General features: G+C 31.5%; 1 protein-coding gene across 11 annotated transcripts in view; it reads right to left on the minus strand.

The window, feature by feature from the left end:
- Positions 1-343: 343 nt before the first annotated feature.
- The window catches only part of LOC143082270 (uncharacterized), a 31,688-nt gene continuing 5,740 nt past the window's right edge, over positions 344-26,291 (minus strand). The window contains exons 2-14 of one of the 11 annotated variants that reach the window (XM_076257873.1): positions 22,573-22,590; positions 21,779-21,808; positions 20,316-20,360; positions 19,407-19,454; positions 17,858-17,887; positions 16,629-16,793; positions 16,133-16,183; positions 15,808-15,852; positions 14,819-14,845; positions 13,461-13,577; positions 12,559-12,612; positions 11,269-11,898; positions 344-1,357 (exon numbers count right to left, since the gene is read on the minus strand). In XM_076257873.1, the coding sequence (XP_076113988.1) occupies positions 1,293-1,357; positions 11,269-11,898; positions 12,559-12,612; positions 13,461-13,577; positions 14,819-14,845; positions 15,808-15,852; positions 16,133-16,183; positions 16,629-16,793; positions 17,858-17,887; positions 19,407-19,454; positions 20,316-20,360; positions 21,779-21,808; positions 22,573-22,590 (1,325 nt within the window). In that variant the 3' untranslated portion in view covers positions 344-1,292. The other 10 variants (XM_076257872.1, XM_076257876.1, XM_076257879.1 and 7 more) reach the window with 10 other exon arrangements.

Consider the following 26,291-nt stretch of genomic DNA (forward strand, 5'->3'; position numbering starts at 1 on the left):
CCTGAGATTAATCCAGGTTGTTGTGCAATTCTTGTAGATAAGACTTTAGTTTTCATTTCTGTGTTTTGTGTGCTCGAATTTGTCTCTTGATCTTTTGGGTTTTTTTTAAACTTTATTGCTTTTAGACCGCACACAGCCGATTATACGCTATGTTTTTTTTACATTGTTGAATGCCTTTCGTTTGCCTATAATTGCTTATATTCACTTATCTAATTTTTGGTGGATCTTTTGTCTCATACAACATTCATTCATGGTTGATTCGCATGTCTGTTAAGACTTAAGTTTCATTAAAAAAATGTATTTTTCTTTAAGTCAGTTTTTAGCATGAATACAACATGAAATGCGAACAAATGTTTTATTATAAATATGACATGATATTTGTACAAATATTAAACAAAATGATGAACAAATTATGCATTTCTGATACTTATAAGTAGACTTTTCATAATATTCCTTATTAAAAATGAATGATCCAAATTGCAGATAATTGCACATCGTGGTATATTGAACTGCATACCCTTTTTAAAACAGGTCCATAAATGCAGTTATACATGAAAATATGTTAATCATGAAAATATTCCTAAAGATATTCATACAAAATGTAACAAAAAGATAATTAGTTCATTGTAATGCATTTATCAAAAATATATTGATGTGAGGTATGTCAAAAGTACCTGATTTAACGATCTCACTACGAAATATAACTACCAACAAATTCTTTTGTACGATTACATAGTTAGATATAACGTTGGTATTACGGTGTTCAAATAGGTCTTATCTCCAAAATGATAGCTTTTCTGACAAATCCGTCATTGACTCTCTAATTAAATACCAGGCGTACAAGTTGTTTTCCTAAGAAAGGACATACATTTCATTGTCTATGAACTAGCCGGAAAAGCATATCTAGTTGTGATGAGTATATGTAATCTTTTTCAGAAGTTGTGTTACATTAGAACCAATCTAAAATTGACAAAGCGTAACAACTTGATTAAGTGTTTGTGTGTGAGTGATTAATAGCAGAATGAAAAAGATAACTGGCAAATACACTATTTGCGTATTGTAATATTTGCATTTGAATCAAAATCAAATAACTCGTTTCTCAAGTAAGACACGATACAATTTAAAATTGAATAAAACATATGCTTTAACATCGAAAAACAACAAGAAATTGTAACAGTTATTATTTGTAGATGTTGGTGAAATGATTTCCAAAACAACGAATTCATCTTCCATTGTTGTCGTACTTTTTGTTTTGTAGACTCAGTCCCAAGACCTTCCGAATAGAACTTCCGTTATACGGGACTTGGCATAAATACTGGAACACCACCTGGTCCCGTTAAGCTGCCTGAGGGAGAAGCTGAAATATATAATAAAATGTAAGAAAGTATATACGAGGCAATAAAAATCAAAAGTCAACGACAACTGATGACATCTGGTAAAAAAAGAAAGACGAAAAGACAAATGTCAATACGTCCTTATCAATTGACTATTTACTTGAAGGTCATTGAAGAAAGAACGTTACTTAAAGCATTGGAAATGGAAATAAATGTTCAAGTCTATAACATAATAAATAGTTAACAATGGTTTATTATCTTTTTCAATTAATGCTCATGCAATACACATACACATACACATGGACAGTACATAGTTGACACTTGTTATGTGTTGATTAGTGTAACGATATACATTGGTTATTATAATGCTATGATAAACCACTATGACATATAAAGCACATGAGATTATATTGCATTGTGTAAAAGATGTGTTAGATAATGTACAGAGGTAGGTGTGAAGAATAAAGTCTGTTTGTTCATACACAGTATGGTAGAAGATCTCTACACGATGTTCCATCCTAAAAATATAAAGGTAATTCCCAAATGATTAACAAACAAAGCAATCGTATATAAACTATAAGGTCCTTAATTATAATAAACATATGCACTTTGCTTAAGTGTAAACGATTATCATCGGAGTTGGTTTTAATTTGTAGACGGTGAATATAAATGTAAGGTTACTGCTTTCTGATGTTTATATACTGAATACTGAAACCTAACATATAACTGTTTAGATATTTAGTACATAACGCATAGCATGTATCCTCAACATCACCATACAGTGTATGTCTCAAATAATTCATATTCTCGGAAATAGCGTCTGCTGCCTTGTAATATTTTTCAACCTCAATCAGAGATAATTCGTAGAACTTGGTGTTAAAAATGTTACCTCTTGCTTCGATTAGTGTAAAATTTACTCACAAATAAAACATAAATATAATAAAGGCACGGAGTTGCATGAATTATTTGGTGCACATGATCAGCAACATATCCGACCATGAAAACGACATATTTTACTCATTGATATACTAACACTTTAAGCTCCACGTTCTGACAATTCCGACAGAATTTCAGCCTGCTCTGGATCCATGTTTTCTAACATTGAAGCGTTAATTATTGTTCCATCCGGAAGTCGAATGGATTCTCCAGGCTCAGCAGTAGTAGCTGCCTCGGTTGTACTCGTTGCAATCATTGTAGTAGTTACGGTCGATGTTGGCGTAACAAGTGCTTGTGTAGTCGTGTTAACTATTATACTACTATTATCAACTACTGTCATATTCTGATTCAGGATGTCAGATGTATTAGCATTAACGCTAACTGATTCAAAGGAAGAATGTGATTGTGATATGTTTAAACCAGTGTTTCTTGTATCTAAAGTTGAGTTTATTTGATCGCTTATATTGTATGGGTTATCACTAGGCAATGTACTATCAGTTGAATTATATGTGGTGCTATTTGTTTTCACACTGTAATGTGTATTATTCGAATCATGTTTAGTGATAACACTACCATTTACAGGTTTAGCATTTACACCAACATAATTTGATATACTATTAAACGCTACATCCACAAAATGTGAAATAAGTTTACCTAAATTAGATATCTGTGACGTTGGTGTTGTCATCGCCGCCATAAATTGAAGTGTTGGATCTGTTACGTAGTTGTGCGGCAGCAATGATGATACTGTTGTCATTATATTTGGAATATGTGTTTCAGGATTTAATATGTCATTAAATCCTATTGGATTAGAAGTTGCGAAAAGAGAGACAGCATGATCCGGTGACGTCACTGGTATTGCGTTCATGTCAGATGGTGCTGCCATCCCATTGACAGAAAAATCTCCAGAAGATTGTATGACTGGATTGGATAAATGATTAGACTGATGATATTGACTAAGGCTTCCACTACCGACAATAGGGGTCGGAGAAGGTTTAGAAAACCAAACAGCAACACCTCCTCCTGGGGTTGGTCCGAAATGTTGATTCGTAATGACGCCATGATTTCCGACACTGTCTATGATGAGCTGAGATGGCGTAGGTGCTTCTAGTGTAGGTTGTTTAATCGTTGATGGTTGTGTTGTAACGAATTTTGTAACAGGCAAAGGTGACGGAGACATGCTGCTAACGTGCTGTAAATGTTTAGATCCAACGTCAAGTCCCCTTCTATTCAGAATACTTTGCATCTTGGAAGGCGAAATAGCTGGAATATTAAAGTTACAATTCAATCACAAAACGAAATGGTTATAGTACGACTTAAAGAACTGATCTTGACATTGACATCAAATAGTTTTCTGTACCCTTTATTCAACGGTTTTAAATAAAATCAACGATTTGGTTTTATTTGACTGTGCAAAATTAAAACTTTTTCAGGACTTATTTGTAATTTTCCCTGCTTATGTTAACTTTAATTATTATCTGGTATTTAAGGTATTTATGTTACATAAAACAGTTATACAGGGGAAATAAGAAATTACAAAATCATATTTTATTTACAAAATGTCCAACTGAGTGAAAGCCTTATGACAGTAAACAAGAATCCATTTAAAAGAACCAACCGACAATCTTATCTATGCGAATAACCACCAAAACCAGTCACAGATAGTAAATTATAGAAATGAATAGCCATTTTTCTAACAAATGGGCACAGTATGGCGTTCATTTCGATGAAGTAGTTTACATTATTGTCTCGCTGCGTTGAAGACCCATTGTAAGCCTTGGGCAAGTATCTGCTTTGTTTTCGGGTTATGTTTTCTTTATCTCATTAACCGTTTCCATTTCCAATTCTAAATATTGTATTTTGTGGAGTGTTTTGTTTATTCAACTTTCCATATTTTAACACTGTAGAGTAGTTTTAACTATAAAGATAGATGTATTTAGCGCAACATTCTTTTTCAAACAGTAAAAATTTACTCACCAACTTGCTGTCTGAGTTTTAATAATTTGTTTTTTGATTTCATCAGAACTTTCTTAACACTATTCAACATTGTTGTATAATTCAGCGAAGCTTTCAATGTTCCCTTCACAGGATCAATGAAGTTTTGTTTGAACAGATCACGAAGGACGTTAGAAATCAGGCCTTTCAATGTTGCTTTGTCTACATTCTTGATTCCTAAGCTTTTCTTTAATGTGCTTGTCAATCTTCCATTTGGTCCTAATATGTCCAATGCTGATGGTTTCGTTGTTGTTGACACTGCAATTATAATAAATTAGATATAGTAAAGTTGGAATTAATGCATAAATCTTAAACAAATATATCAAAACTTGTATTCAGTTTGAAATCCGGTTTCTTTCAAAAAATTCAAGCACATCGAGAGCAGCAAAAAAGCTACTGTTTGTGTTGTTATAACCACTGCTAGTAACCGAGGGTTTCTTTGGCCCAGTAACCAGTATTTCGTTACTGGAAGAATATAAGGATATTGTTTCATTCGATTTCCTGTTATCAAATTTGGGAAATTATTTTCAATTCTGGAATATGTTTCCCTCATTGTAAACTCTAATTCGTTGTCATGCTTTGTCTGTACTTTTTTGTCCCTTTTGATCCCTTTAGTTTTATAGTTCTCCATATTTCTCCAGATTTAGAAATGTTTTGGACTCGAGCATCACTGGAGAGACATGTAATATCTCCAAAGCCACTCATTATATTTTTGTGGAGCTTGTGACTTTTAAAAAAGCGATACATAGCTATCCTACATTTCGTCGTTCACAAACACTCACTCTGTGGTTAAAGATTTTGAAATTGTAATGACTTTCTTAAACTATCCTTGATGTCTACCAAACTTGGACAGAGCCTTGTGTATGATCCTTAAATAGTATCCAGAAGTAACATATGTAAAAGGAAATCCTGTTAATCAATGTTTTGCATACAAATTGACTGTTTCTGCCAGTTAACATTACATTCACTCTGTGGTTTACGTTATTTTTAATTTTAATGACTTTCTTAAAATATCCTTAATTTCTACCAAACCTTGTCAGAAGCTTGTTTATGATCATAAGATAGTATCCAGAAGTCAATTTTGGTTCCCGTTTTCCCGTATTTAGAGTATGAATGAAATTAGTTTTTTTTCTGCCAGTTAACAGCACACTTACTCTGTACTTAAAGTTTTAAAAATATTGATAACTTTCTAAAACTACCCTAGATTTGTACCAAACTTGGATAAAAGCCTGTTATGATCAAAAGCTAGTATAAAAAAAAATTTGTTTATTGAAAAAATAATATTTTATAAAAATAAACCACTGCAAAGAGCGTACACCTGCTGGAACCCCTGGCTCCAACTAATAGAATGATTTTATAAGTTAACTTTCACGTAATAAAAATATCTACCCAATCCATGCTACCTCAGATTAAGATTTTCTAATTTTTTTTCAAATTATTATTAATAATATTATATGTTTATAGAAGGATTCAAAATATCAACTTTATGTACTTGTCTCGATTTTGCTGATGTACTATGAACTTATTTACTATTGTTAATATACATGTAGTTCTTTGCCAATAAACACATTACAAAAAAAAAGCTAGTATAAAAAAGTATTTCCTGTTCTTTCGTATAATGCTTATAATTGGACTTAGATTTTCTTCCAGTTAACCTAACATACAGGCATACAGTCTACTATTAAGGTTTTGTAAAATTTATTAGAAACATAAATCATCCTTACGGAACCAAATAAATGCGACAGAATCTTCTTACAATCAAAAGATAGTTTCTAAAGGAAAATATCTAATTATTTTTACCAATTATTGTTGATCGACTTTTATCGCTAAAGCGATACAAAGCAATCATATATCACACTAAAAACATAGACAACAGCAAAAGTAGGCGAGACACTGGGTCGGAAACCTTACGACTTTTCATTTTCTATTAGAGACAAATCAATGAAATTGAGTCCGCCCTTAATGTGTAATACCACCAAATCATGGCACGTCACATCAAGTTGTATACAAAAAAGGTTCGGGGGAAAAATATTTTTCTTGAATTTGACAGTTGAAGGAAATTTATCTTACATTTCATTGCAGTAAAACAAAAATCTGTGTCATAGACATATACATTGGGTGTGTCAAAGCACCATTATTATTTTAATTTGTATTTCTCTAGAATATTTTGGAAATTTGAGGTTACATGTTACTAAAGCTTGTACAAGGAAGAAAATGAATCACAATTTGAAAGGTTAACTACCAGTGATGGTTATTTTCTTATATGCAATGAAACATTATGTGAGATTTTTTATTTTACGTGACAGAATAAAACGTTAATCATGCCAAGTATTTCTTTAGTTAAAACAAAATTAAATTCTGCACATTTTTTTTTTCGGAAAGTGCAAATTTAACAAAGACTAATAGAAGAAATCAATGGTGGTATTCCAACTTAACATTGAAAAACCGGTATTTTATATAATATAACCAAATAAAATGAAAATATTCCTCTAAAATATGGTAAGCTTAAAATATTCTTTCATTATATATCAGATAATTATATTATCAGATGTCTAAATGATATAATACTTACCACTGATATCGATAATGTGTGGCTCTGCATTCGTCGATGAGACAGGAACAACTGGTGCTGTCGGTAGGACATCATTTATATTCACAGAAGAAACATTAGTACTATTTAATAATGTACTGTTAACGATATCACTTGTAGCATTTAATGTTAACATAGCACTTGTAGCATTTAATGTTAACATAGCATTTGTAGCATTAGATGTTAACGTAGCATTTGACAGGAACTCTGTCATATTAGTATAAGTAATGACATCATTAACATTGGCTGTTAGATTAGTATAAGTAGCCATGCCAATATATGTAATGTTAGACATAGAAGTCACGTTGTTATTAGCAGTTATGTTCAAGTCTGTGGTTAGATTATATATTTCACTTCCTGTGTTATATGTTGATGTTATGTTATCCATCAGAGTGCCGAAGTTATTTCCAAGATTTACGGTTGTAGCATTTGGATGGTAAATTATTGCAACTGAATTATTTAAAGTGTCTATTGGTATAATTCCATGAGTTTCCACAAGTACTTGATTAGTCGGAAATGTATCTAAAGTGTCCATTGGCATAATTCCATGAGTATCCAAAACGGTTTTAATTGGCAATGTATTTAAAGTGTCCAAATGCATACTCCCAATAGTATCCAGTACGTGTTTAGTCGGCAAAGTATTGAGAGTTTCTATTGGCATACTCCCATGAGTATCCAGTATGTGTTTAGTCGGCAAAGTATTGAGAGTTTCTATTGGCACACTCCCATGAGTATCCAGTACGTGTTTAGTCGGCAAAGTATTGAGAGTTTCTATTGGCATACTCCCAATAGTATCCAGTACGTGTTTAGTCGGCAAAGTATTGAGAGTTTCTATTGACATACTCCCATGAGTATCCAGTACGTGTTTAGTCGGCAAAGAATTTAAAGTTTCTATTGGCATACTTCCAAGATTATCCAAAACGTGTTTAGTTGGCAAAGTGTTTAGAGTTTCCATTGGCATACTCCCAAGGGTATCCACAAGTACTTGTTTAGTCGGGAAGGAAGTCTCAAACGTTGAGAACAATGATGGTTTCGTGGGATTCACTGTCAAATTTAATGTCTCTATAGCTCCAACCTTAAGGCTAGAAGGTGTGACAGTTGTACCGGTACTATTTCTGGTTGTATTATCAATAACCACATCACTTGGAGCTAGTTGATTATTGGGGAAAGATTTAGTTGCATTGTTAAGGCCTAAAAATCCTTGTGCTCCCATAATTTGATTGTTCTGTTGCATTAGTATTTGTTGTATGTTACGTTGTAATAATTGGCGTAAGCCTTGGTTGTTGTTAATTGAATTTTGCAGGTGGTTTTTTGTGATAGGGATTGCCAACATGTTATTCATCATGTTATTTTGTGGTAGATTATGACCAAATAACATATTATGACCTTGATTCTGGGTTGATGGCATGCTTTGCAAAAGTGAATTTCCCTGTAATAAATTTTGTATGTTAAACATGTTTGGATTCATTTGTGCTGCCAAATTATTGGTCGAATGACCAAATGTATTAATGTGACTTATATCACGACCTCCACTTAATCCGAAGTCTTGAGGCTGTAGAGCGTTTTGCATTTGTATATTAACAATTCGTTGTGCCGTTGCAAGATTAGTGTCGGTTGGTGTATTTAAAATGTTAGGATTATTTTGTTGGTTAATGTTGGTATGTGGAACCATGTTAGCGTTTGATAGTAATCCATTCAGCCCAAAATGTTGATTACTATTCTGCAAATCCTGATTAGTGTTGGTTCCTAAGTTGTTTTGCTTAAGTAATGTCTGCAGCAATACTGACACATTGTCTTGAGGATTGGATAATGAATTTGAACTTGTACTTGGTTGTCCTGTATGTTGTTGCTGTTTTGTTGCAAAGTTCGTTGTAGACATAAAAGGAACATTGTTTTGTTTGTTTTCTAACATGTTTTGAATAGAAAGAAGTTGATTTTGATTTGATGCTTGTCCACTTAAACCTGGTGTATGTTGCATGGTTCCAAGCATGTTTTGAATAGAAAGAAGTTGGTTTTGATTTTCAGCCTGTCCACCCAAACCTGGTGTTTGTTGCATTGTACCTATCATGTTTTGGATAGAATTAACTTGGTTTTGATTTGATGCTTGTCCGCTTAAACCTGGTGTTTGTTGCATTGTTCCTAACATGTTTTGTATAGAATTAACTTGGTTTTGATTTGATGCTTGTCCGCTTAAACCTTGTGTTTGTTGCATTCTATCCAGCATGTTTTGGATAGAATTAAGTTGTTTTGGATTAGATGCCTGTCCACTTAAAACTGGTATTTGTTGCATTGTTCCTAACATGTTTTGGATAGATTTAACTTGGTTTTGATTTGTTGCCTGTCCACTCGAACCTGGTGTTTGTTGTATGTTTCCTAACAATTTTTGGATAGAATTAACTTGGTTTTGATTTGATGCTTGTCCGCTTAAACCTTGTGTCTGCTGCATAGTTTCTAACATGTTTTGAATAGAAAGAAGTTTATTTTTATTTGTTGCCTGTCCGCTCGAATCTGGTGCTGGTTGTATGTTTCCTAACATGTTTTGGATAGAATTATCTTTGTTTTGATTTGATGCTTGTCCGCTTAAACCTTGTGTTTGTTGCATTGTATTCAGCATGTTTTGGATAGAATTAACTTGGTTTGGATTTGATGTTTGTCCGCTTAAACCTTGTGTTTGTTGCATTGTATTCAGCATGTTTTGGATAGAATTAACTTGGTTTTGATTTGATGCCTGTCCACTCGATCCTGATGCTTGTTGTTTGTTTCCTAACATGTTTTGGATAGAATTGAGTTGGTTTTGGTTTGCTGCCTGTCTACTTGAACCTTGTGCTTTGTTATTGTGTTCTAGCATGTTTTGGATAGAATTACGTTGGTTTTGATTTTCTGTCTGTCCACTCGATCCTGATGCTTGTTGTTTGTTTCCTAACATGGTTTGGATAGAATTAAGTTGGTTTTGGTTTGCTGTCTGTCCACTTTGTGTTTGTTGTTTGTTTCCTATCATGTTTTGAGTAGAATGAATTTGTTTTTGATTTACTGCTAGTCCACCTGAACCTGGTGATTGTTGTAGTAAATTCGTCAAAAGTGCCTGTAATGTATTAGCTTGATTTTGAGGTTGAATGCCGCCAATCGAATTTATGAGACTAGCATCCATTCCTGTGCTAGTGCTTGGTGTCGGTTGTAATTTGTTTGCTTGATTCTGATGTTGTATGCCGCCAATCAGATTTATGTGACTATTATCCACTCCTGTGCTTATGCTTGGTCTCTGTTGTAATGTGTTTGCTTGATTCTGATGTTGTATACCGCCAATCATATTTATATGACTATTATCCATTCCTGTGCTAGTGCTTGGTGAATGTTGTAATGTATTCATTGTGTTAAGGTTAGATGATAAACTATTTCCCAATGATGATAAGCCATTATTGTTATTTGACGACGGTGGAATGTCATTGTGAGTGACAGGTTGTGTAATGACAGGTGTAGCGCCAATGTTGTTATTAGTTGCAAGTAATTTTGTAATAACTTGTTGAAGAAGTGATTGTAGATTTTCATTCTTAGGGTTAGCAGTTTGTGTGCTTTGTATATTTTGAATTTTAGGGTTAGCAGTTTGTATGTTTTGTTGGTTTATGTTCCGAAAATTACTATTACTTTGAAACGAGTTTTGAGTTGGTTGGTTGAAATTATCATTGTGCGTATTTTGTGAATGAAATTCATTTGTTGGATTTGATAATGGTCTCAGTATTTGTTGTTTGTTCCCCATTTGCATTCCTGGAAAAATGTCATTTAGTGTCAAACCTGACAACTGATTGTTTTGTAGCTTTGCAATGTTTTGATCATTTAGAAGATCTGGATTGTTCATTAAAGTATGTGAATTACTTTGTACAGATGTTTGATGTCCAACTAAATTACTATTTGGCGCAAACTGATCAGCTTGTGTGTTCTGTTGTGAACTTAAACCTGAATTGTGTCCATTATTATTAGGTGCGTGTATTTGGTTTATGTTTTGTGATGAGGATGACAAAAATGTCGGTGTATTTTGAAGGTTATTGTGAACATCTAGGTGGTGGCCTTGTAAACGGGGATCATTAAAATTATTACTGTTGTGATGAACATCATTCTGATTGAATGGCTCTGGGTTAACAGGTGTCAAAAAATTATGTGGGTCTTGGCTTTGACCGTCAAAATTATTACCACTTTGCCGATCAAAAACATTACGATTTTGAGCACTTAACTGATCTTTTGCTCCAAAGTTCTGAAAACGATTGTTATTTTGTAATTTGGAGTTGTCAAACATGGACACAGCGCCTTGAGACAAGTTAGTGTCTGATCGCACGTTTGTTTTGTCATTATTATTATTACTACCGCCTTGGTTAGTATTAATTGATATAGATACTTTTCTAGTTTGATCACCTGACTGACCATTTGAACTGCCGGTGTCGCCAATTAGATTTACAGATCTTGGTGAGTTAAACAAATCGACTGGGTCTGTACGTGTATCCTGTAGTCTGTTATTGTTTCTTTCTGGTATCCTGTTTCTGTTAGTTTCAGGCATTCTATTTCTATCTGCCAGTGTGTTAACGCGACGATTCTGAGAAGACGTGTCAATGTTAGATCTGTCCATTGTTTTGGTCGTCAATTGTCCAGTAGATCTGTCCAAAACGTTTAATCTCCTCATACTTGGTAACTTGTTTGATGTCTGAGTCCTTCGCATGCTTCTCACAGTATCCAAAAATCTATTTCTTGACTGCTGTTGGGAGTTTTGATCTAGTTGAGTCGTTGGAACGTTTTCGGTCTGAACACCGGACGGTACAGCTCCTGCAGTATTTGGTCCAGTATGGTTAATTGTAACTTCAACTACCTCGTCCACACTCGTCTGTGGACGTCTACTCGTCTGTGAACGACCACTTGTCTGTGAGCGTCCATTGGTCTGTGATCGTCCACTTGTCTGTGAACGTCCACTTGACTGTGAACGTCGGATTTCATTTTGTCGTCGCCGCTGAGGTATTATTCTATTCTGTTGTTGACTAGTACGAGTAGAACTTCTTGTGCCTGTAGTATAAATAAAAATATGTTTTCGTAAAGTATTTTGTATGATTAGGAAAGGATTATGCGCGTCACTGATGAGTCTTATGTAGACGAAACGTGCGTCTGGCGTACTAAATTATAATCCAGGTACCTTTGATAACTAATTATAGTCAAATAGATACTGTTTATTAAGTTTAATTTGATTGATTAGTTTAATCTCCATCAGTGACACTAAAAACCAAAAGCGAAAGGACAACTCAAAAACTTAATTGTTAGTTTAAATCGAAATATCTGTATTTGCCCTACGTTCTATAAGTTCCATCGATGACTTTCTCAAAGTATATAATGTAATATATTACATTATTTATTGAAAGAAGAATACTTCTTTAATGTAAAAATACATTTCATTACTCATAACATATATGTTTTACGTATGAAAAAAAGACGATCATGCGAGTGGCATCGTGGATTATTCCTATTGGACAGACTTGTATTGACCAACTAGCAGGTGTTTTAGTAGTTCAATTATTGTGTCAGAATGCTTTCAATACTTCTACTCATTTGTTTAATTGGTCATATTGATATTGTTATATTTAAATTGATACTGCTTTAACATGCTTATTTTGCACACTACGAGGTACAATCATTAAATTGTAATCTAATAGAAATAAATTAATACAGTACCTGATTGTCCAGTTCTTGGTCTGAGGATTACCATAGATGGTCTTCTTTGTTGAACTAAAATAAAAAAATAAAAATATTTTTAGAAAGTTATAATGTCATAATGATCAACAGATTAAATGACTTTTATAAATGTTTTTACATCTTTTATAATTGAAATTATTTAGGGGAAAAGGATGATAAGGATAAAATACACAGACAAATTAGTCTTACACCGCTCCTGGTAATATGCGCGACTCTAGTTAAAAACATTTTTCGTGGTTGCATTCAGTGATTTCTCAGTAAAATTGCGGTAGATTTTTTCAATTGACTATGGTATCTTATTTTTTAGATGAAAAAAACACATGCATTAATGTGTTTCGTTTACTAAAAAGCTTTGATTAGTCTAATGACCATTCAGGTCAAGATATAATTTTCTAATTTAAACAAATGCCAAAACCGTTTGTAGAGTATTCCCGCGCGGTTATAAAATAGTTTTTTGACTAGACATAAAATTAACATGCAGATATTACGACCAAAAACTGTTAAGTTTCTTAATATCGAACATGCAGCAGATAACAAGGATCGCAGCTTATGCCTTACAGAATATTATTTTGGAATGTCACAAAGGTACAAATAAAATAAGTAAATGATTTAAATAGTAAAAAATTGTGATCCCCTTTGTGTGTTATATGGTAAAACGGAATTCGATTGTTGGTCTGTGTATTGATATTAAGGCTTTAAAGATACAGATACAACCATGTATGTATGTTTCATTCAAGTCTAAATAGTCCACTTCTAAAATAGATATAGATATAGATAAAAAGTAATGATCACTAATTGGAGTGAGACCATGAGAAGGCTGACCAGTTGAGTTGACAGTAAGATGACAGTGCGAGTGGAGAGTAAACTGATCATATAATTACCTCTTGTCTGGGGATCAGTGCTTGTAGCATTAGTTGGTAGTAAGTTGGCCCTTCTGGCAGCAGCAACAATTGTTCTTATATTCAAAGGCATTCCATTAGAATCTACACGTCCTCGACCTGCTTTGAATCAATTAGATATATGTGAGCATGAACTCAGCAAAAATTATTAAAAAGTTCTTTGTACTTAAGAATTGTCATTTCAATATAAACTTTATTTAAGTTTCATCTTCAAATGTGTTTGCTGTAGTATATAGAATATACCCTCGGATTATTGTTTAATTAAAAATTCGAAACGTAAAATAAAATCTTGGAACTAATCTTAATTGTTTAAAAATAAAACATTTACACCTATAAAAACAAATCTATTAACAAATGCGTTAATGCATACTGTTATAGTGGACATTATATTAAACGATTGCTTTAATCTGAAATTTTGATTTCTTAACAGTGGAAATATGAAAAACAGATTTGCAAATTATTACTAAAATCTAATGTTTTTAATTTTCTGTTCAATTGAAATGTCATTAATGGATCAAAAACATATCTAATAATCCTTCATATTTTCTGTTCAGTATAATTCTTCACCAATAAACTGTGTTCTTCTTGAGTAAAAAATAAAAACGGTCCAGACGTGAGATAAAAGAGGTGATTTTTGTACCAAACAAAATATAGACAAAGTTTTACAAAACAATCATTTATAATCAAAACAAACTCAATATCTACTTCTATCCTTTTCAGTGTTATTTCTAAATGATATTTTAATAGGTTAGCATTAGTTGAGTTTCTCTAACTATGGATTACATTCTGAACATACTCAATTTTTATCTTGTTAATTACAATATTAAACAATAACGTTGATAACACCACCAATATTAAACACTACAGCGGTATTATATTTAGTCGATAAGAGTTAACAAATTGATTGAGCCATTAATTGATTAATTTATCGAATGTTGATTGGGTATTGATTAATTTATCGAATGTTGATTGGGTATTGATTAATTTATCGAATGTTGATTGGGTATTGATTAATTGGTTGCGTTAAACATTACTAGGCAACTAGTGTATTCATAGTCATAAAGATAAAACAAAAATGTATTTATGTTGGTAAATAAAATAAAAATTCATATTTGTCCAGCTTAGTTCTATTCTATAATAAAAAAAAATATTTTGCAGGTATCTAATTTCATCTCCAACCAATACTCGGATTAAAAGCATAAGATGTTTGGTTGTTTTTATTAACTTTTAATCACAATTAATAATGGATAAATATGTCTAAGGGGAAGAACAGAGTAATATTGTCCTTTCCAAAGGAAGATATACAAGGATGGTGAGCTACTTTGACAGGTAATTGTTACCTCCTTTAGTGAAAAATTGCTCAGCGTCTGAAACGAAGTTAGTTCAAGTCCTAGTTGTTAGACTATGTAATTTGAAAGCATGATATGATATATTAATATTCTTCAATCAAACAGCAGCATACATACACTAGCAAACTTACGTAGCACTTTGTCGTCGAAAGATAATGCGCATAAATATCGTTCAGGAGAGTATTAAGATTCAATATTGTTATTGAAAGGGACATTTGAAAATAATTTGCTTGTATTACTAGTAATGAACGCTTGAATGCATTTCATATATCCCAAAAACCATTATCATTAAAATACAACATATTTTTTAGTTTGGTGAATGATATTACAACAATGGATTATTATTTTATACACCTTCTTGTAGACTTATTCTTATGAAGCACAATTCAGGCAAAAATTATTTACGTCTCCTTAGAGTTCGTGAATTAGAGGGAGGAAATGTTTACGAAGAACAGATGGATCTGATCTTAACACGAGTTTGGAAAGGTTGTGTTTGATTATAACGTTCCAATACATTTGAAATGAACAATAATGTCTTATTTACAGGCTTCCATGCAGTCTTCATCAAAACAAAATACCGATGCCAAAAGTATACCCGCAATAGGAACTCGAACTCTAAATATTCGGTTGTCTTGAAAAATTAGTAGCTTTATTAAGTTCAATAACACTTTAACTTAAACACAAAGCAGATTATAACTTCTGGATACACAAATATGCGAAAGCTTAGTATTTATTTGCTCGTGGTTGCTGTAAAAGCGGAATATAAGTATTTACGAACATCATTCCGGCGCAGAGCTTTATTATAAAAACTATATACACAATTTTGCAGAAATGTGCCACATTATCATATACGCTTAAAAATTAGGCGTTATTTGGGCATTTGCATAAAAGCAGTTTTATTCTGTAAGTATGTATAAACTTAATTTGATATATTGTTATATGTAGCTGATGATATGATTTCTGATATATTTCATTTTTACCTAGCCTAAGGCTGTCCCGACCATCAGGCCCACGAACAAGGTAGGCTGGAAGTCAAACATGTACACTCAATACAGATAAAACATTACACGTATAGATGCACTTGTAATTGTTTTCATGGTATATATTTCTTTACAGATATAAATATTGCTTTGACAAATTGATAGAGAAATGGGTAATTACAATGTACAATCTCGTATTTTGGAAGCTATGGTAATTTTACGTTACTTTTAAATGTGTGTTTTATGTCTGATAACATACATGTACTGCTAATGTTTTGTCTGAGGTTTAAAACAATGTTAACATTAGATTGAAAGAATGACTTACCTGGCATAAGTCGTAACCTTGTGCGCCCATTAGATGTTGGAATTAAAAACCCTAAATGAAAAATATATTAGTTTTAAGAATATCAAGAATTCCTAAGATATATCTGGTGCTATGTCAGAATTGTTGTATTCATATTAAATGTCTATTTACAAATTAGCGATTGATAAACTATCGCTAATTTTTCACATTAAAATTCGATCGAACAGAAACATGAAAATATACCACAGTTCTTTTGAATTAGAATCTCCAATCATTTTCTACTTTAAAAAAAATGAGACTTCTATCGTTCTTATAGTACCGATGACCAATTTGCACAACTTAAAGCACCTAAAATAATACAATACAATTCAGTTTTAATTTGATATATAAGTCCTCAAAATAATGCTGATGTCAAATAACCAATTAAATGTTATATTAAAATTGAGAATGTCTAAGAGATAACAACCCGACCAAATAGCAGAAAACAGCCGACGGCCACTAATGGTCATACTTTTACCTATTAATCTTGGAGTTCCGCGTGCTTGTCCGTTTTGCAACATGGTTCTTAACGACTGGACTGCGCCCTCCTGTACTGGGGTTAGGATGACGCTACTTCCGTCACGAGCCGCACCATTAGTAACTCTGCTGTTCAGTCTATTTGTTCCCTCAATTCGACCATTTGCTTTAAAATTTATGGTAAAATATGTTTATAGATATATCCCAATACATTCATTCTGGATTAAGGTTGGAAAAAAAATATTTATATTTTTTGTCAGACAATTTTGTTTTAAATAACTAAAAGTTAGCAGTATGCTATTTAATTTTAATTTAAACAAATGCCAGAAACCTACATAATTCATTGCCTTCAATTTCGTTGAATATTATACATGATCTTCATCTGATCATTTAATTTTTCTTTCTTATTTGATTGAAACTAAAAAGCAATATTCCTCAAATTTATCATCATATTTTACATGATGCCGAAACTATTTTCAAAATACAGGTCAAGTGACGAAACAAAGTACAAGTGATTACTAGTACACGAATATTTATGCTTTCAATTGGTTTGTGTGTAGCTCTGGGTTAATATATATATATATATATATAGTTTCATATTGGCGTGCTGGTTTTTATTAGTTATTATGAGATAAAAGCAAATATTAATATACATTTGATGAATGAGGTTGTTTTCTATGAATCTGTCATGGGCAGTGCAGGTAAGTTGGGACCTTAGTAACAAGATAGAAACAATGATCCAAATGTAGCATTATTGAATTATATCATGGTTTTATATATTTTATTATATACACATTTGTGTCATTTTTTTCTTGTGAACATACGCATTTGAAGTATATTATATTATCGCTATTTTTCGAAATATTCATTTGCAATTACTATATTCCTTTCTCAACATAGTAGAATGATACAAAAACATATTGATAGAAAGTAAGGGTGCACGTTCCGTTGTCAATGAAATAAACAACGTCGTCATAGGTAAAATAGAGATACACAGTTTATCATTGGTTATTTCAACTCAATTGCTTTTCTCACTTTAGCCGTACCAGCTCAAGCAAGAAAATCATACTCGTTGAGATAACCAACGATAATCTATAAATATAATATAATTCATAATGTGGACCATTGAATCTTACTCGTATTAAATCATTAAAAAGTCATTAAGTTAGTTGACTCGTTCTAAATAATTAAGAAATCATCAAGTTAGTTGCATTTTTATAGTTTACTTACTCTCGGTTGTATTTGTAGGTAGAAAGATTTCTGAAATTTGCATACATTATTTAAAATAAAATAAACTACAAAAAAGGTTAACGGCAGAAATAAGTGTACTACAAAGATAGTTATAAGTCCAAAGTCACAGGGATATGTTTCATTTATTATAGAATGTACCATGAAGTTAAAGTCAAATTTGATTTAATCTTAAATTGGAACTTTGGCATAACAACTTCAATAATTAGCGTTAGGATCGCTTGAAACTTACAAGAATATACGGTTTGATAATACGTACAAAAAATGATGATATAAACAACAGTAAATTACAATTAAAAGACATTTAAATAAATGTCTAATGTTTTTATTGGTGGATCTCTATAAACCCTTCCTCTACATAATCATTTAACATATATGTAATCTGTAAACACAAAGATACATGTCTCTAAAATGTCCCTGTTTGTCGCTCCATCTATATTTTGACAACCCTTGTATTGCCGTCACCAGAAATGTAATACCTATTCACAATTTTCAAATCTAACAATTACAAAAGACATGATTATATATCAAAACACTACACACTGTATACATTTCCATAGCATCAAACATGAGGGTTTGAAGCAGGGTATATAGGATCAACTATATACAAACCATCGATAAACAATGTTTCAATGTCTGAAAGCAAAATACTACATCTATGGCTTCAAAGTGAATGGATTGTGTATTCGTTCTAGGCTAGCAAGTTCGTCTTTTTCAACATAATATGCATTTGTAGTAGTAACCAATATACGAAAAAGCGTAATTACAAGTATACTTTTAAAATTTCTAGGCAGGTAAAGTATTTAAATTAAAATATCACTTCAAATACAGGATTAGATTCGACAATGCCTCATTATTTTTAGGTAAAATGCCAAATTAGTCTGTTATGACTAGTATCACATTGACTCGTAGTTAAAACAATAAAAATATATAACTTATGTCTACTTTTTTAATTATGTAGCCGTATATATTAAGGACTAAATTAAGCTTTTAACACATCTACACATTTGTTGAGTAAGTGCGATTTTCTTTGATTAACCTTAATAATGAAAGCTTAAAACAAAACAAAATGAACGCTATGATGGATACATACTAAAATTGATAAAACCAGATGGGACCTTTAAAAAAGTCCTTTTACCTTCAGCTTTAACAGGGGTAGTTTGACCTTAGTTTTTCTTAACAAATAACTGGATTACATACTAGTTTTATCAAACGGAAAAATTGTAATTTTACCGTTCAAATCATGTTATTCTTGGAACACTGAATACTCGGACGATAAAGACTCGATAAAGTATACGTAAAAGTTTAACCGTCTTTTTTCAAATTTCAATTTTACAAAATATAATCTTTCCCGAGTATCTATAAAATAACTGTGTCATAAGATAATTAGTCCATATCTACTCTCGTACTTCATGAATATGGAAATATTTTATAATTTATGAATATGTACGTTGCTTGTGATAAAGTGATACATCCAAATCTTTTTGTTTTCATGTAACATTCTGATATATGAAAATAACTTGATGCTCACCGTTACGGCCCCTTTGGATTTCTGTATTGGTTCTCCGTGTATTTATAGCTAAAATGAAATAAGTTGTATACTTTGAGAAACTAAATATATATAATGTATAAGGTTTGTCTCTTACATGATAGTTCCATAGACTTAATATATACAATCATTTCAGTATATACATATCAGGTATCTCAAGTCATATGTGTGTCAATTGCTTCCATGAAAATTGTTTAAGAAAGTTATTTACTCATATCTAGACAGTACATATGGACATTTGATTTTTAGAATATACTTTGAACTTTAGCTCAAATATTATTTCAGAGTTGTTTATAGATTTTTTTTGTTTATATACTTGTTGTAATTGGTCTTGGGATTTTTGCTATATTATAGATCTTCAGTTTTGTTAATATAAAAAGTAAAATCACAAAAATAATGAACTCCTAAGAAAATTCAAAACGGGAAGTTCCTAATCGAATGGCAAAATCAAAAGATCAAACACATCAAACGAATGGATAACAACTGTCATAATCCTGATGTGGTAAATACATTTTCTTTTTAATATACAATATGTTACTTTCTTATTCTTCCATGGCAACAATGAAGACAATGATGTGATTTTCAGTTCCGGTTTGTAGTTATGAAACTGCACCGTTTATTTGTGACCGGTATCTTTTATATATCAAGATTCAATCCTGTTAGAGTAACAACATTTTGAAAGGATGTCAATAGTTATCAAAGGTACCAGGATTATAATTTAGTACGCCAGACGCGCGTTTCTTTTTCATAAGACTCATCCATGACGCTCATATCAAAATAGTTATAAAAGTCAGACAAGTACAAAGTTGAAGAGCATTGAGGATCCAAAATTCCAAAAATTTGTGCCAGCATTTGCTTTTTTCTTGTATTCTAAGTAGTATTAACTCTTACCGTTTGCATTTGATGGGATTTCTGTATCTACTCTTCTTGTGTTCACTATCAATAAAAGAAACAGCGGTTAAACAGATATTTATAGTCATCATGGCTTTGAAAATGTATCAAAGAAGATAAGTCATATTAGGGTTTACATTATCAACGTATCTTTTTGCATTCAGAAATGATTTTTTGTAATCTTTGCCGAAAGCATCATCATATAGCAAACGTATCGATTGTTCTCAATAACATCGAAGAATGCTTCGAAATCAAAATGTCTATCAATATAAAAGAATATATACAACATAAACAGGATTGAACATGTGACAGCAGAGGGGAGCAATATTAGTAATATACGTGAAAGCATTACGTAAGATGTGCAAATTTAAAAGCAGGTGAAACAAAAAAAGCATGAACTGTTTCTAGTATAGGAGAGCAACAACGAGGATTTGTAACTATTGAATTCGTGATGAGAATGTGAAACCTGTTTAAAAAATAGGTGTGTAAACGTCAGAATTTTCGAAAGTAAAATAAACTTATTGAATATTCAATTAATAAGACATGTATGTATTTGTTTTGATTCACCAGGTAAAATTTTTAAAATGTGCAAAACATATAGCAGGATTTTGGTATTACTGAAAGCAAACAATAACGTGCAAAAAGCGGAATCTTTTCTTAATGTGTTCATGGCCACTACTTCCTGCGAATAAAATACAAACCATCCAGTAATGTAGGTTGAAGTGCAGTATTGTCATCTGTAATAGTCTTAGATCTTAGATTCTTTTCAGATAATTAACATTAAATCTTGGCTTTGCAAATTTTACAGGGAAAGTAAAGCTCGAATCATTATATTGTAGCTATGCAGATGACGTCTTTACATTAACTGCATGATAACAAGTATATATATATATATATATATATATATATATATATGGTCCCTAGGGAAAGATTGTCTCAATCACAATGACACAACATCTCCTAATTCTATATACAGAAAAGAAACCATACGTATTGTGTTGACGGGAAAGGATTTTGTTTGTTTCTTATGTATTCTTAGGTCACTGTTTATTGCTTTTAACTCTGCATAAAAAAAATTTTTGATTGGTTATTTCATTGTGTTACATTTGACATATTTTTCCTAAACATGGGGATTTGCATTTTGACTGGTCCCTTAAAGATAAATTTGTGAAAATAATGAAATATATATTTCTGTGTCATTTGGACTCTTTTGGAGATTTGTCTCCTTGACCATCATATTACATCTTTTTTGTTTGTGTATACGCAGTTGCATTTGGGAGTACAGGTTGCAACTGGTGGAAAACAAGTAAAAGTCAAAGCACACCAACTTTGGCAAACCAATTGTCGATACAATATCCCCACTCACTGAATTACAAAGCATTTGCCCTATCTTTGAACTGTTAACACACATTGTAAATTGATCTATTAAAATGTCAATAAAATAAGTACACATAATTACATACTTCGTACAGAGGTTCTGTTTCTTGATAAATCTGAAAAATATTCATATGGAAGTTTTATGTCTGTTGTATGATGTTTTTGTAGGAATGTATGACATTGGTTTTATTACAGTAAAAAATGGACAACATGGGGAGCAATATATAATGGTGGAACATCAAAATATTAACATCTAACCACAATATAAAACATTAGTTTTATAATCTTGTATTACAGTGAAAAGTCTGGGTAATAACTGGGGCAATATAGACGTTTAAAGTCTTACAATGTACAATACATTTGTTGTATTTACAAGTGTAAATATTAGTGATTTTTTAACAATACGTTGGTTTTTCGGGGGTCTGGTGTTAGTTTTAGAAGGACAAACCACCTGAAGAATCTTAAACCTACCTTGTTCAATCACATTAAAATGACATCAACTTCGTATCGTGAATATACAAGAATAACAGAAAACAGAAAATTAAAAAAGAAAAGAAAATATTACTATGACATTTTTTGCAACCGAAGCGGTTTTTTTCGGTTTACCTTCATCGGGAATATAAAAGCAAATGGAATGATAGTTAACGGTAGCAGAATGTGTGCTGAAGTACACATTAAATAATTTGAGAATGTATATCAAGTAAACAGATATGGCCTTGGTTTTACTTTTCTAGGAGTTACAAAAAAAGCATTTAGACTAAAATACGGTGTGATGTGAAACTGACATGAATAACATGCATAATGATGAGTTTGGTGTAGTATGATTACTTAGGTATTCTAGATATTCAACTTCAGATTATGTGTCGTAAAATATACTTACGGTCCCCTTGTGAAATTCCTAAAAGAATAAAAATATAACTTTTAATGATATATCAATAGATGAAGGCCGAACGTAACGTCCTATGCTAATCCAAGTCATTTATTTTAAGTTTGGTATTTCAAAATAACATAACTTTCAGGTAATAATAATTTTTGTCATATATCAAAATGCCGGATTAGTTATATAGTCATGTTTACCATGGACAGCTGATATAAACTAAAACAGATCAATGTTATTGATTGTTTTAAGTTTGAAACTCAGTCTCTGGCAAATATTACAATAAAATATATTCACATTCCTTAGTATATATTTAAAATGACTTATTTGTAGCTCTTAGAAGTATCTAGAATATTCCCCAAAAGACATCTCAGTGACATGTAACAATACGCCGAAGAGTACATTCCTAATATTGTCATAATCTTATGTATTGGCAATACTTAATGATGTTAATTACTATTACACAATGACTATAATGTGTGGAATAAGTTATCATAAATCATTCATCGAAATCTCTGTGGTATAAAAATAAAACGTTTATATTTGTGTAAAAAAAGGTCAATCTTCAAAAGATCGATTTTTAATCGAACGTAAAAAGTCCATCTCCTGATGTGATTTCAAACAGAATGATCTGTGTGGGTCTATCTTTCATCGAGGGATATATTATAAAAGAGGCCATCATTATCAAGGTTTTAGCTGTTTTCTTTTTTTCAGTGAGATAAAATATATATCTTAACACTTCAGATTTTTTTTTGTCAAACGATATAATATTCTAACAATAACAATGACAGTGTATGACGGGATCAAATATCAAAAGTTGTAACATATGATTTGATGGATCATTTCAACATAAATAAGAAGGTGTGGTATGAGAGCCATTGAGACAACTCTCCATCCATGTCCCAATTTATAAAAAGTTAAGCACGTTTTGCTATTTTTATCACTTAAAATTTGTATTGTTGAAAACAAAACAATTTGTGTTCATTTTAATGGATCTCAATTTCGGAAACATGAATTGACCATTGTTTTTCAACTTGTGACCTTTCATTAGACTCATTTTTGCTCAATAAATGTCTAAATTTCCTCAATACCTCATTTTTTAAATTACTTTTCCAAATAATAATACTTTGTTTAAATGTAAACGGTAATTTCCCCAAAATATTTATGATCTTTCAGCGTTTGATTTTTTCTGCACAGTTCCCGTAATTAGAAGCTCTCAATTTGTTTAATCAAATAATTGTTCATACTGTATATGCTATATATGATCATTTCATTAATAAACTTATTTTATTTTACTCTGATTTCGGTACAGACCAGTGTGCATACCAAACAGAACAGAACTATGATTTTCTATAACAGTTTGTTTTATTTATACAGCACTGGAAAAACATCAACCAGTACTCCAATCAATATGAATCAACTATTTTTTACTTCAGAGTTCAAGCCAATCTACCATTACTCATTTCATACTAAATCATACAATACGTTTTATAGTATGGCTGTTTAATTTCAAAATGGAAGAAACAAGGAAGAGTTTGTTAAATTTCATAAAACTAAATGCATATAGAGTTGACAAAAAATGTAGTCGTTTAGTTTTTGCTTGTGGTCATCGCTGATATCTTAAGGTGTTTAACACAAACGATAAACATTTGTGTATTTGGTCTGTCATCAAAAGATTTGTTTCAAATAGTAGATGTTCACGTTTACATCCTTGAACGGTTAATCATTTGCTAAGATACAAATTATACGATTTCTGTCCCGATCTATTTCAAAAGATTAGTTAGTCAAAGATACAACAATGTATATGAAAATAAGGCTACCAAAGGAACCTTATTAATTCAAACATGTAAACCAGAAAAAATATTTCATTGGGAAAAGTAGTTAAGCATGAATATCAAAAAAAGCATTTTATAAAAAAGTGGCGACAGTTACAAAAGAGATATCCAAACTAATTTTTCGAAAAATTACTATGTTATGGGAAAATATGAAAAACGACCAAAGGCTAAACAGTTTATAAAACACAACTTAGAAAACTAAAGATTTAACAACACAATGTGTGTGTCTAAACGATTTTCTAGATTAAGCTCAAACCTTAACATTTTAATGTCATTAATGTTAAAATACGTAGACGCGTTAAGAGCGAGTTGACCAAAAGGGACCGTAAAAAATGCCAAATGAATTGTGGATCAACTTTGACTGAGGGAGTTGGAACTTTAGATTATAAATAATTTTTAATTCATCAATGTGGTGAATGTGAAATAAAAAAAAATATTTATAGATCACAACAACAAAAAACAAAACGCAAATGTCGAAATACGAAACAATTTTAAATCACGTTTTGTGGTTTAACGTCTTATAACTATGGAGATGTGGTACAAACAATATTGTTGTGATGAGGCGGAGGTTCTACAACATTTTGATATTCCCATATTCTGAAACATAAAATCTCATATTTCCTTTCTTTCAGAACCATTCAAACGTAGTAAATATGTTTGAATCTAGAAGGTGTAATGTCGCTAAGTAAGCAAATAAAGTAATAAAGTTTTTGTGTGATATTTATAAGAGAATAACTGTCATTAGAATATTTCTGCATTTGCAAATGACAATATATCAATTATAAAGCCCATGCAATGCTTTAAAGTGGTGCTATTTATATAAATCTACAAACGATTTACAGTTGCCATTGTATTGGGAATACGTCGTCAATTTGTGTTGTTTTAAACGCTATCACTTGCTCAGCAAGAAAGGATGAGGCTGTTTTCAATCTTGTTTAAACTATTTACATAGGGATGCCCTATTGGATGAATTTTTAATAAGAAACATACATATCCAAACGTTATAACAACATAAAGAGGCATAAATAGAAATAGATCTATAAATCCAAAAAGGGACTCAAAATGTACTCTGTAAAAAGGTGTCCGTTTCCCTTTATATCTTGAAACTTTTCTTGCTGGTATTGTCATATATACTGATTTTTTATTTATCTAAGCTTAATTTATATATAAATGTGTTTGTGCGTGTAAAAAAGGAAAGAAATTTTATCATTTATGCATATTATTTTTAAAATAAATATAAGCCTTTATATATCCGATTTATCATTATGTTTACACCAAAAAGTCCATTGTTACACATCGTTTTAACTTAGAAATAAACATTTGTCAGAAATGATATAAAATATGGGTCAATATTTATGCTTTAGTATCAATATTTTTATTGTTTGACAGATTTATTTATCGTCATTATCGAAAGTGTAATGATGCCGAAAATAAATTTTATATCTTGTAGGACCGTGTGTGGAAACTTGCAAAAAGAAGGGGTATCTATTAGATATGACAAATGATTGGTAAAAATCAAGTAGAAGATAAAATGTTAAGTGTTAAATTTGGAATCAAAAGAGTAAAATTCCTGATCAAGAAAAATCATAACCTACGAGTTTGGTATACAGACCGAGTCGACACAAATCGACATTTTACAGACACGAGAAAACTTTAGGCAGTAAGGACTCTCCAGTCCCACTAAAGAGTTGCACAATTGTTAAAATAACGTGGGGTGCCTATAGGGAAATATTGGTACGATGTATAGTTGATATTTCCATCTAAATTATGTCTGTGTTAATTGGTGACTCTTGACAAAGTTATTTTGACTTTTTTGCCATATTTAATTAATTTTATAAATTTAAAATTTACAAAAAAAACGAGAGAATCGAACGAGGATTGGCGTCT

Source organism: Mytilus galloprovincialis, chromosome 7 (assembly GCF_965363235.1).
Source record: "Mytilus galloprovincialis chromosome 7, xbMytGall1.hap1.1, whole genome shotgun sequence".
NCBI lineage: Eukaryota > Metazoa > Mollusca > Bivalvia > Mytilida > Mytilidae > Mytilus > Mytilus galloprovincialis.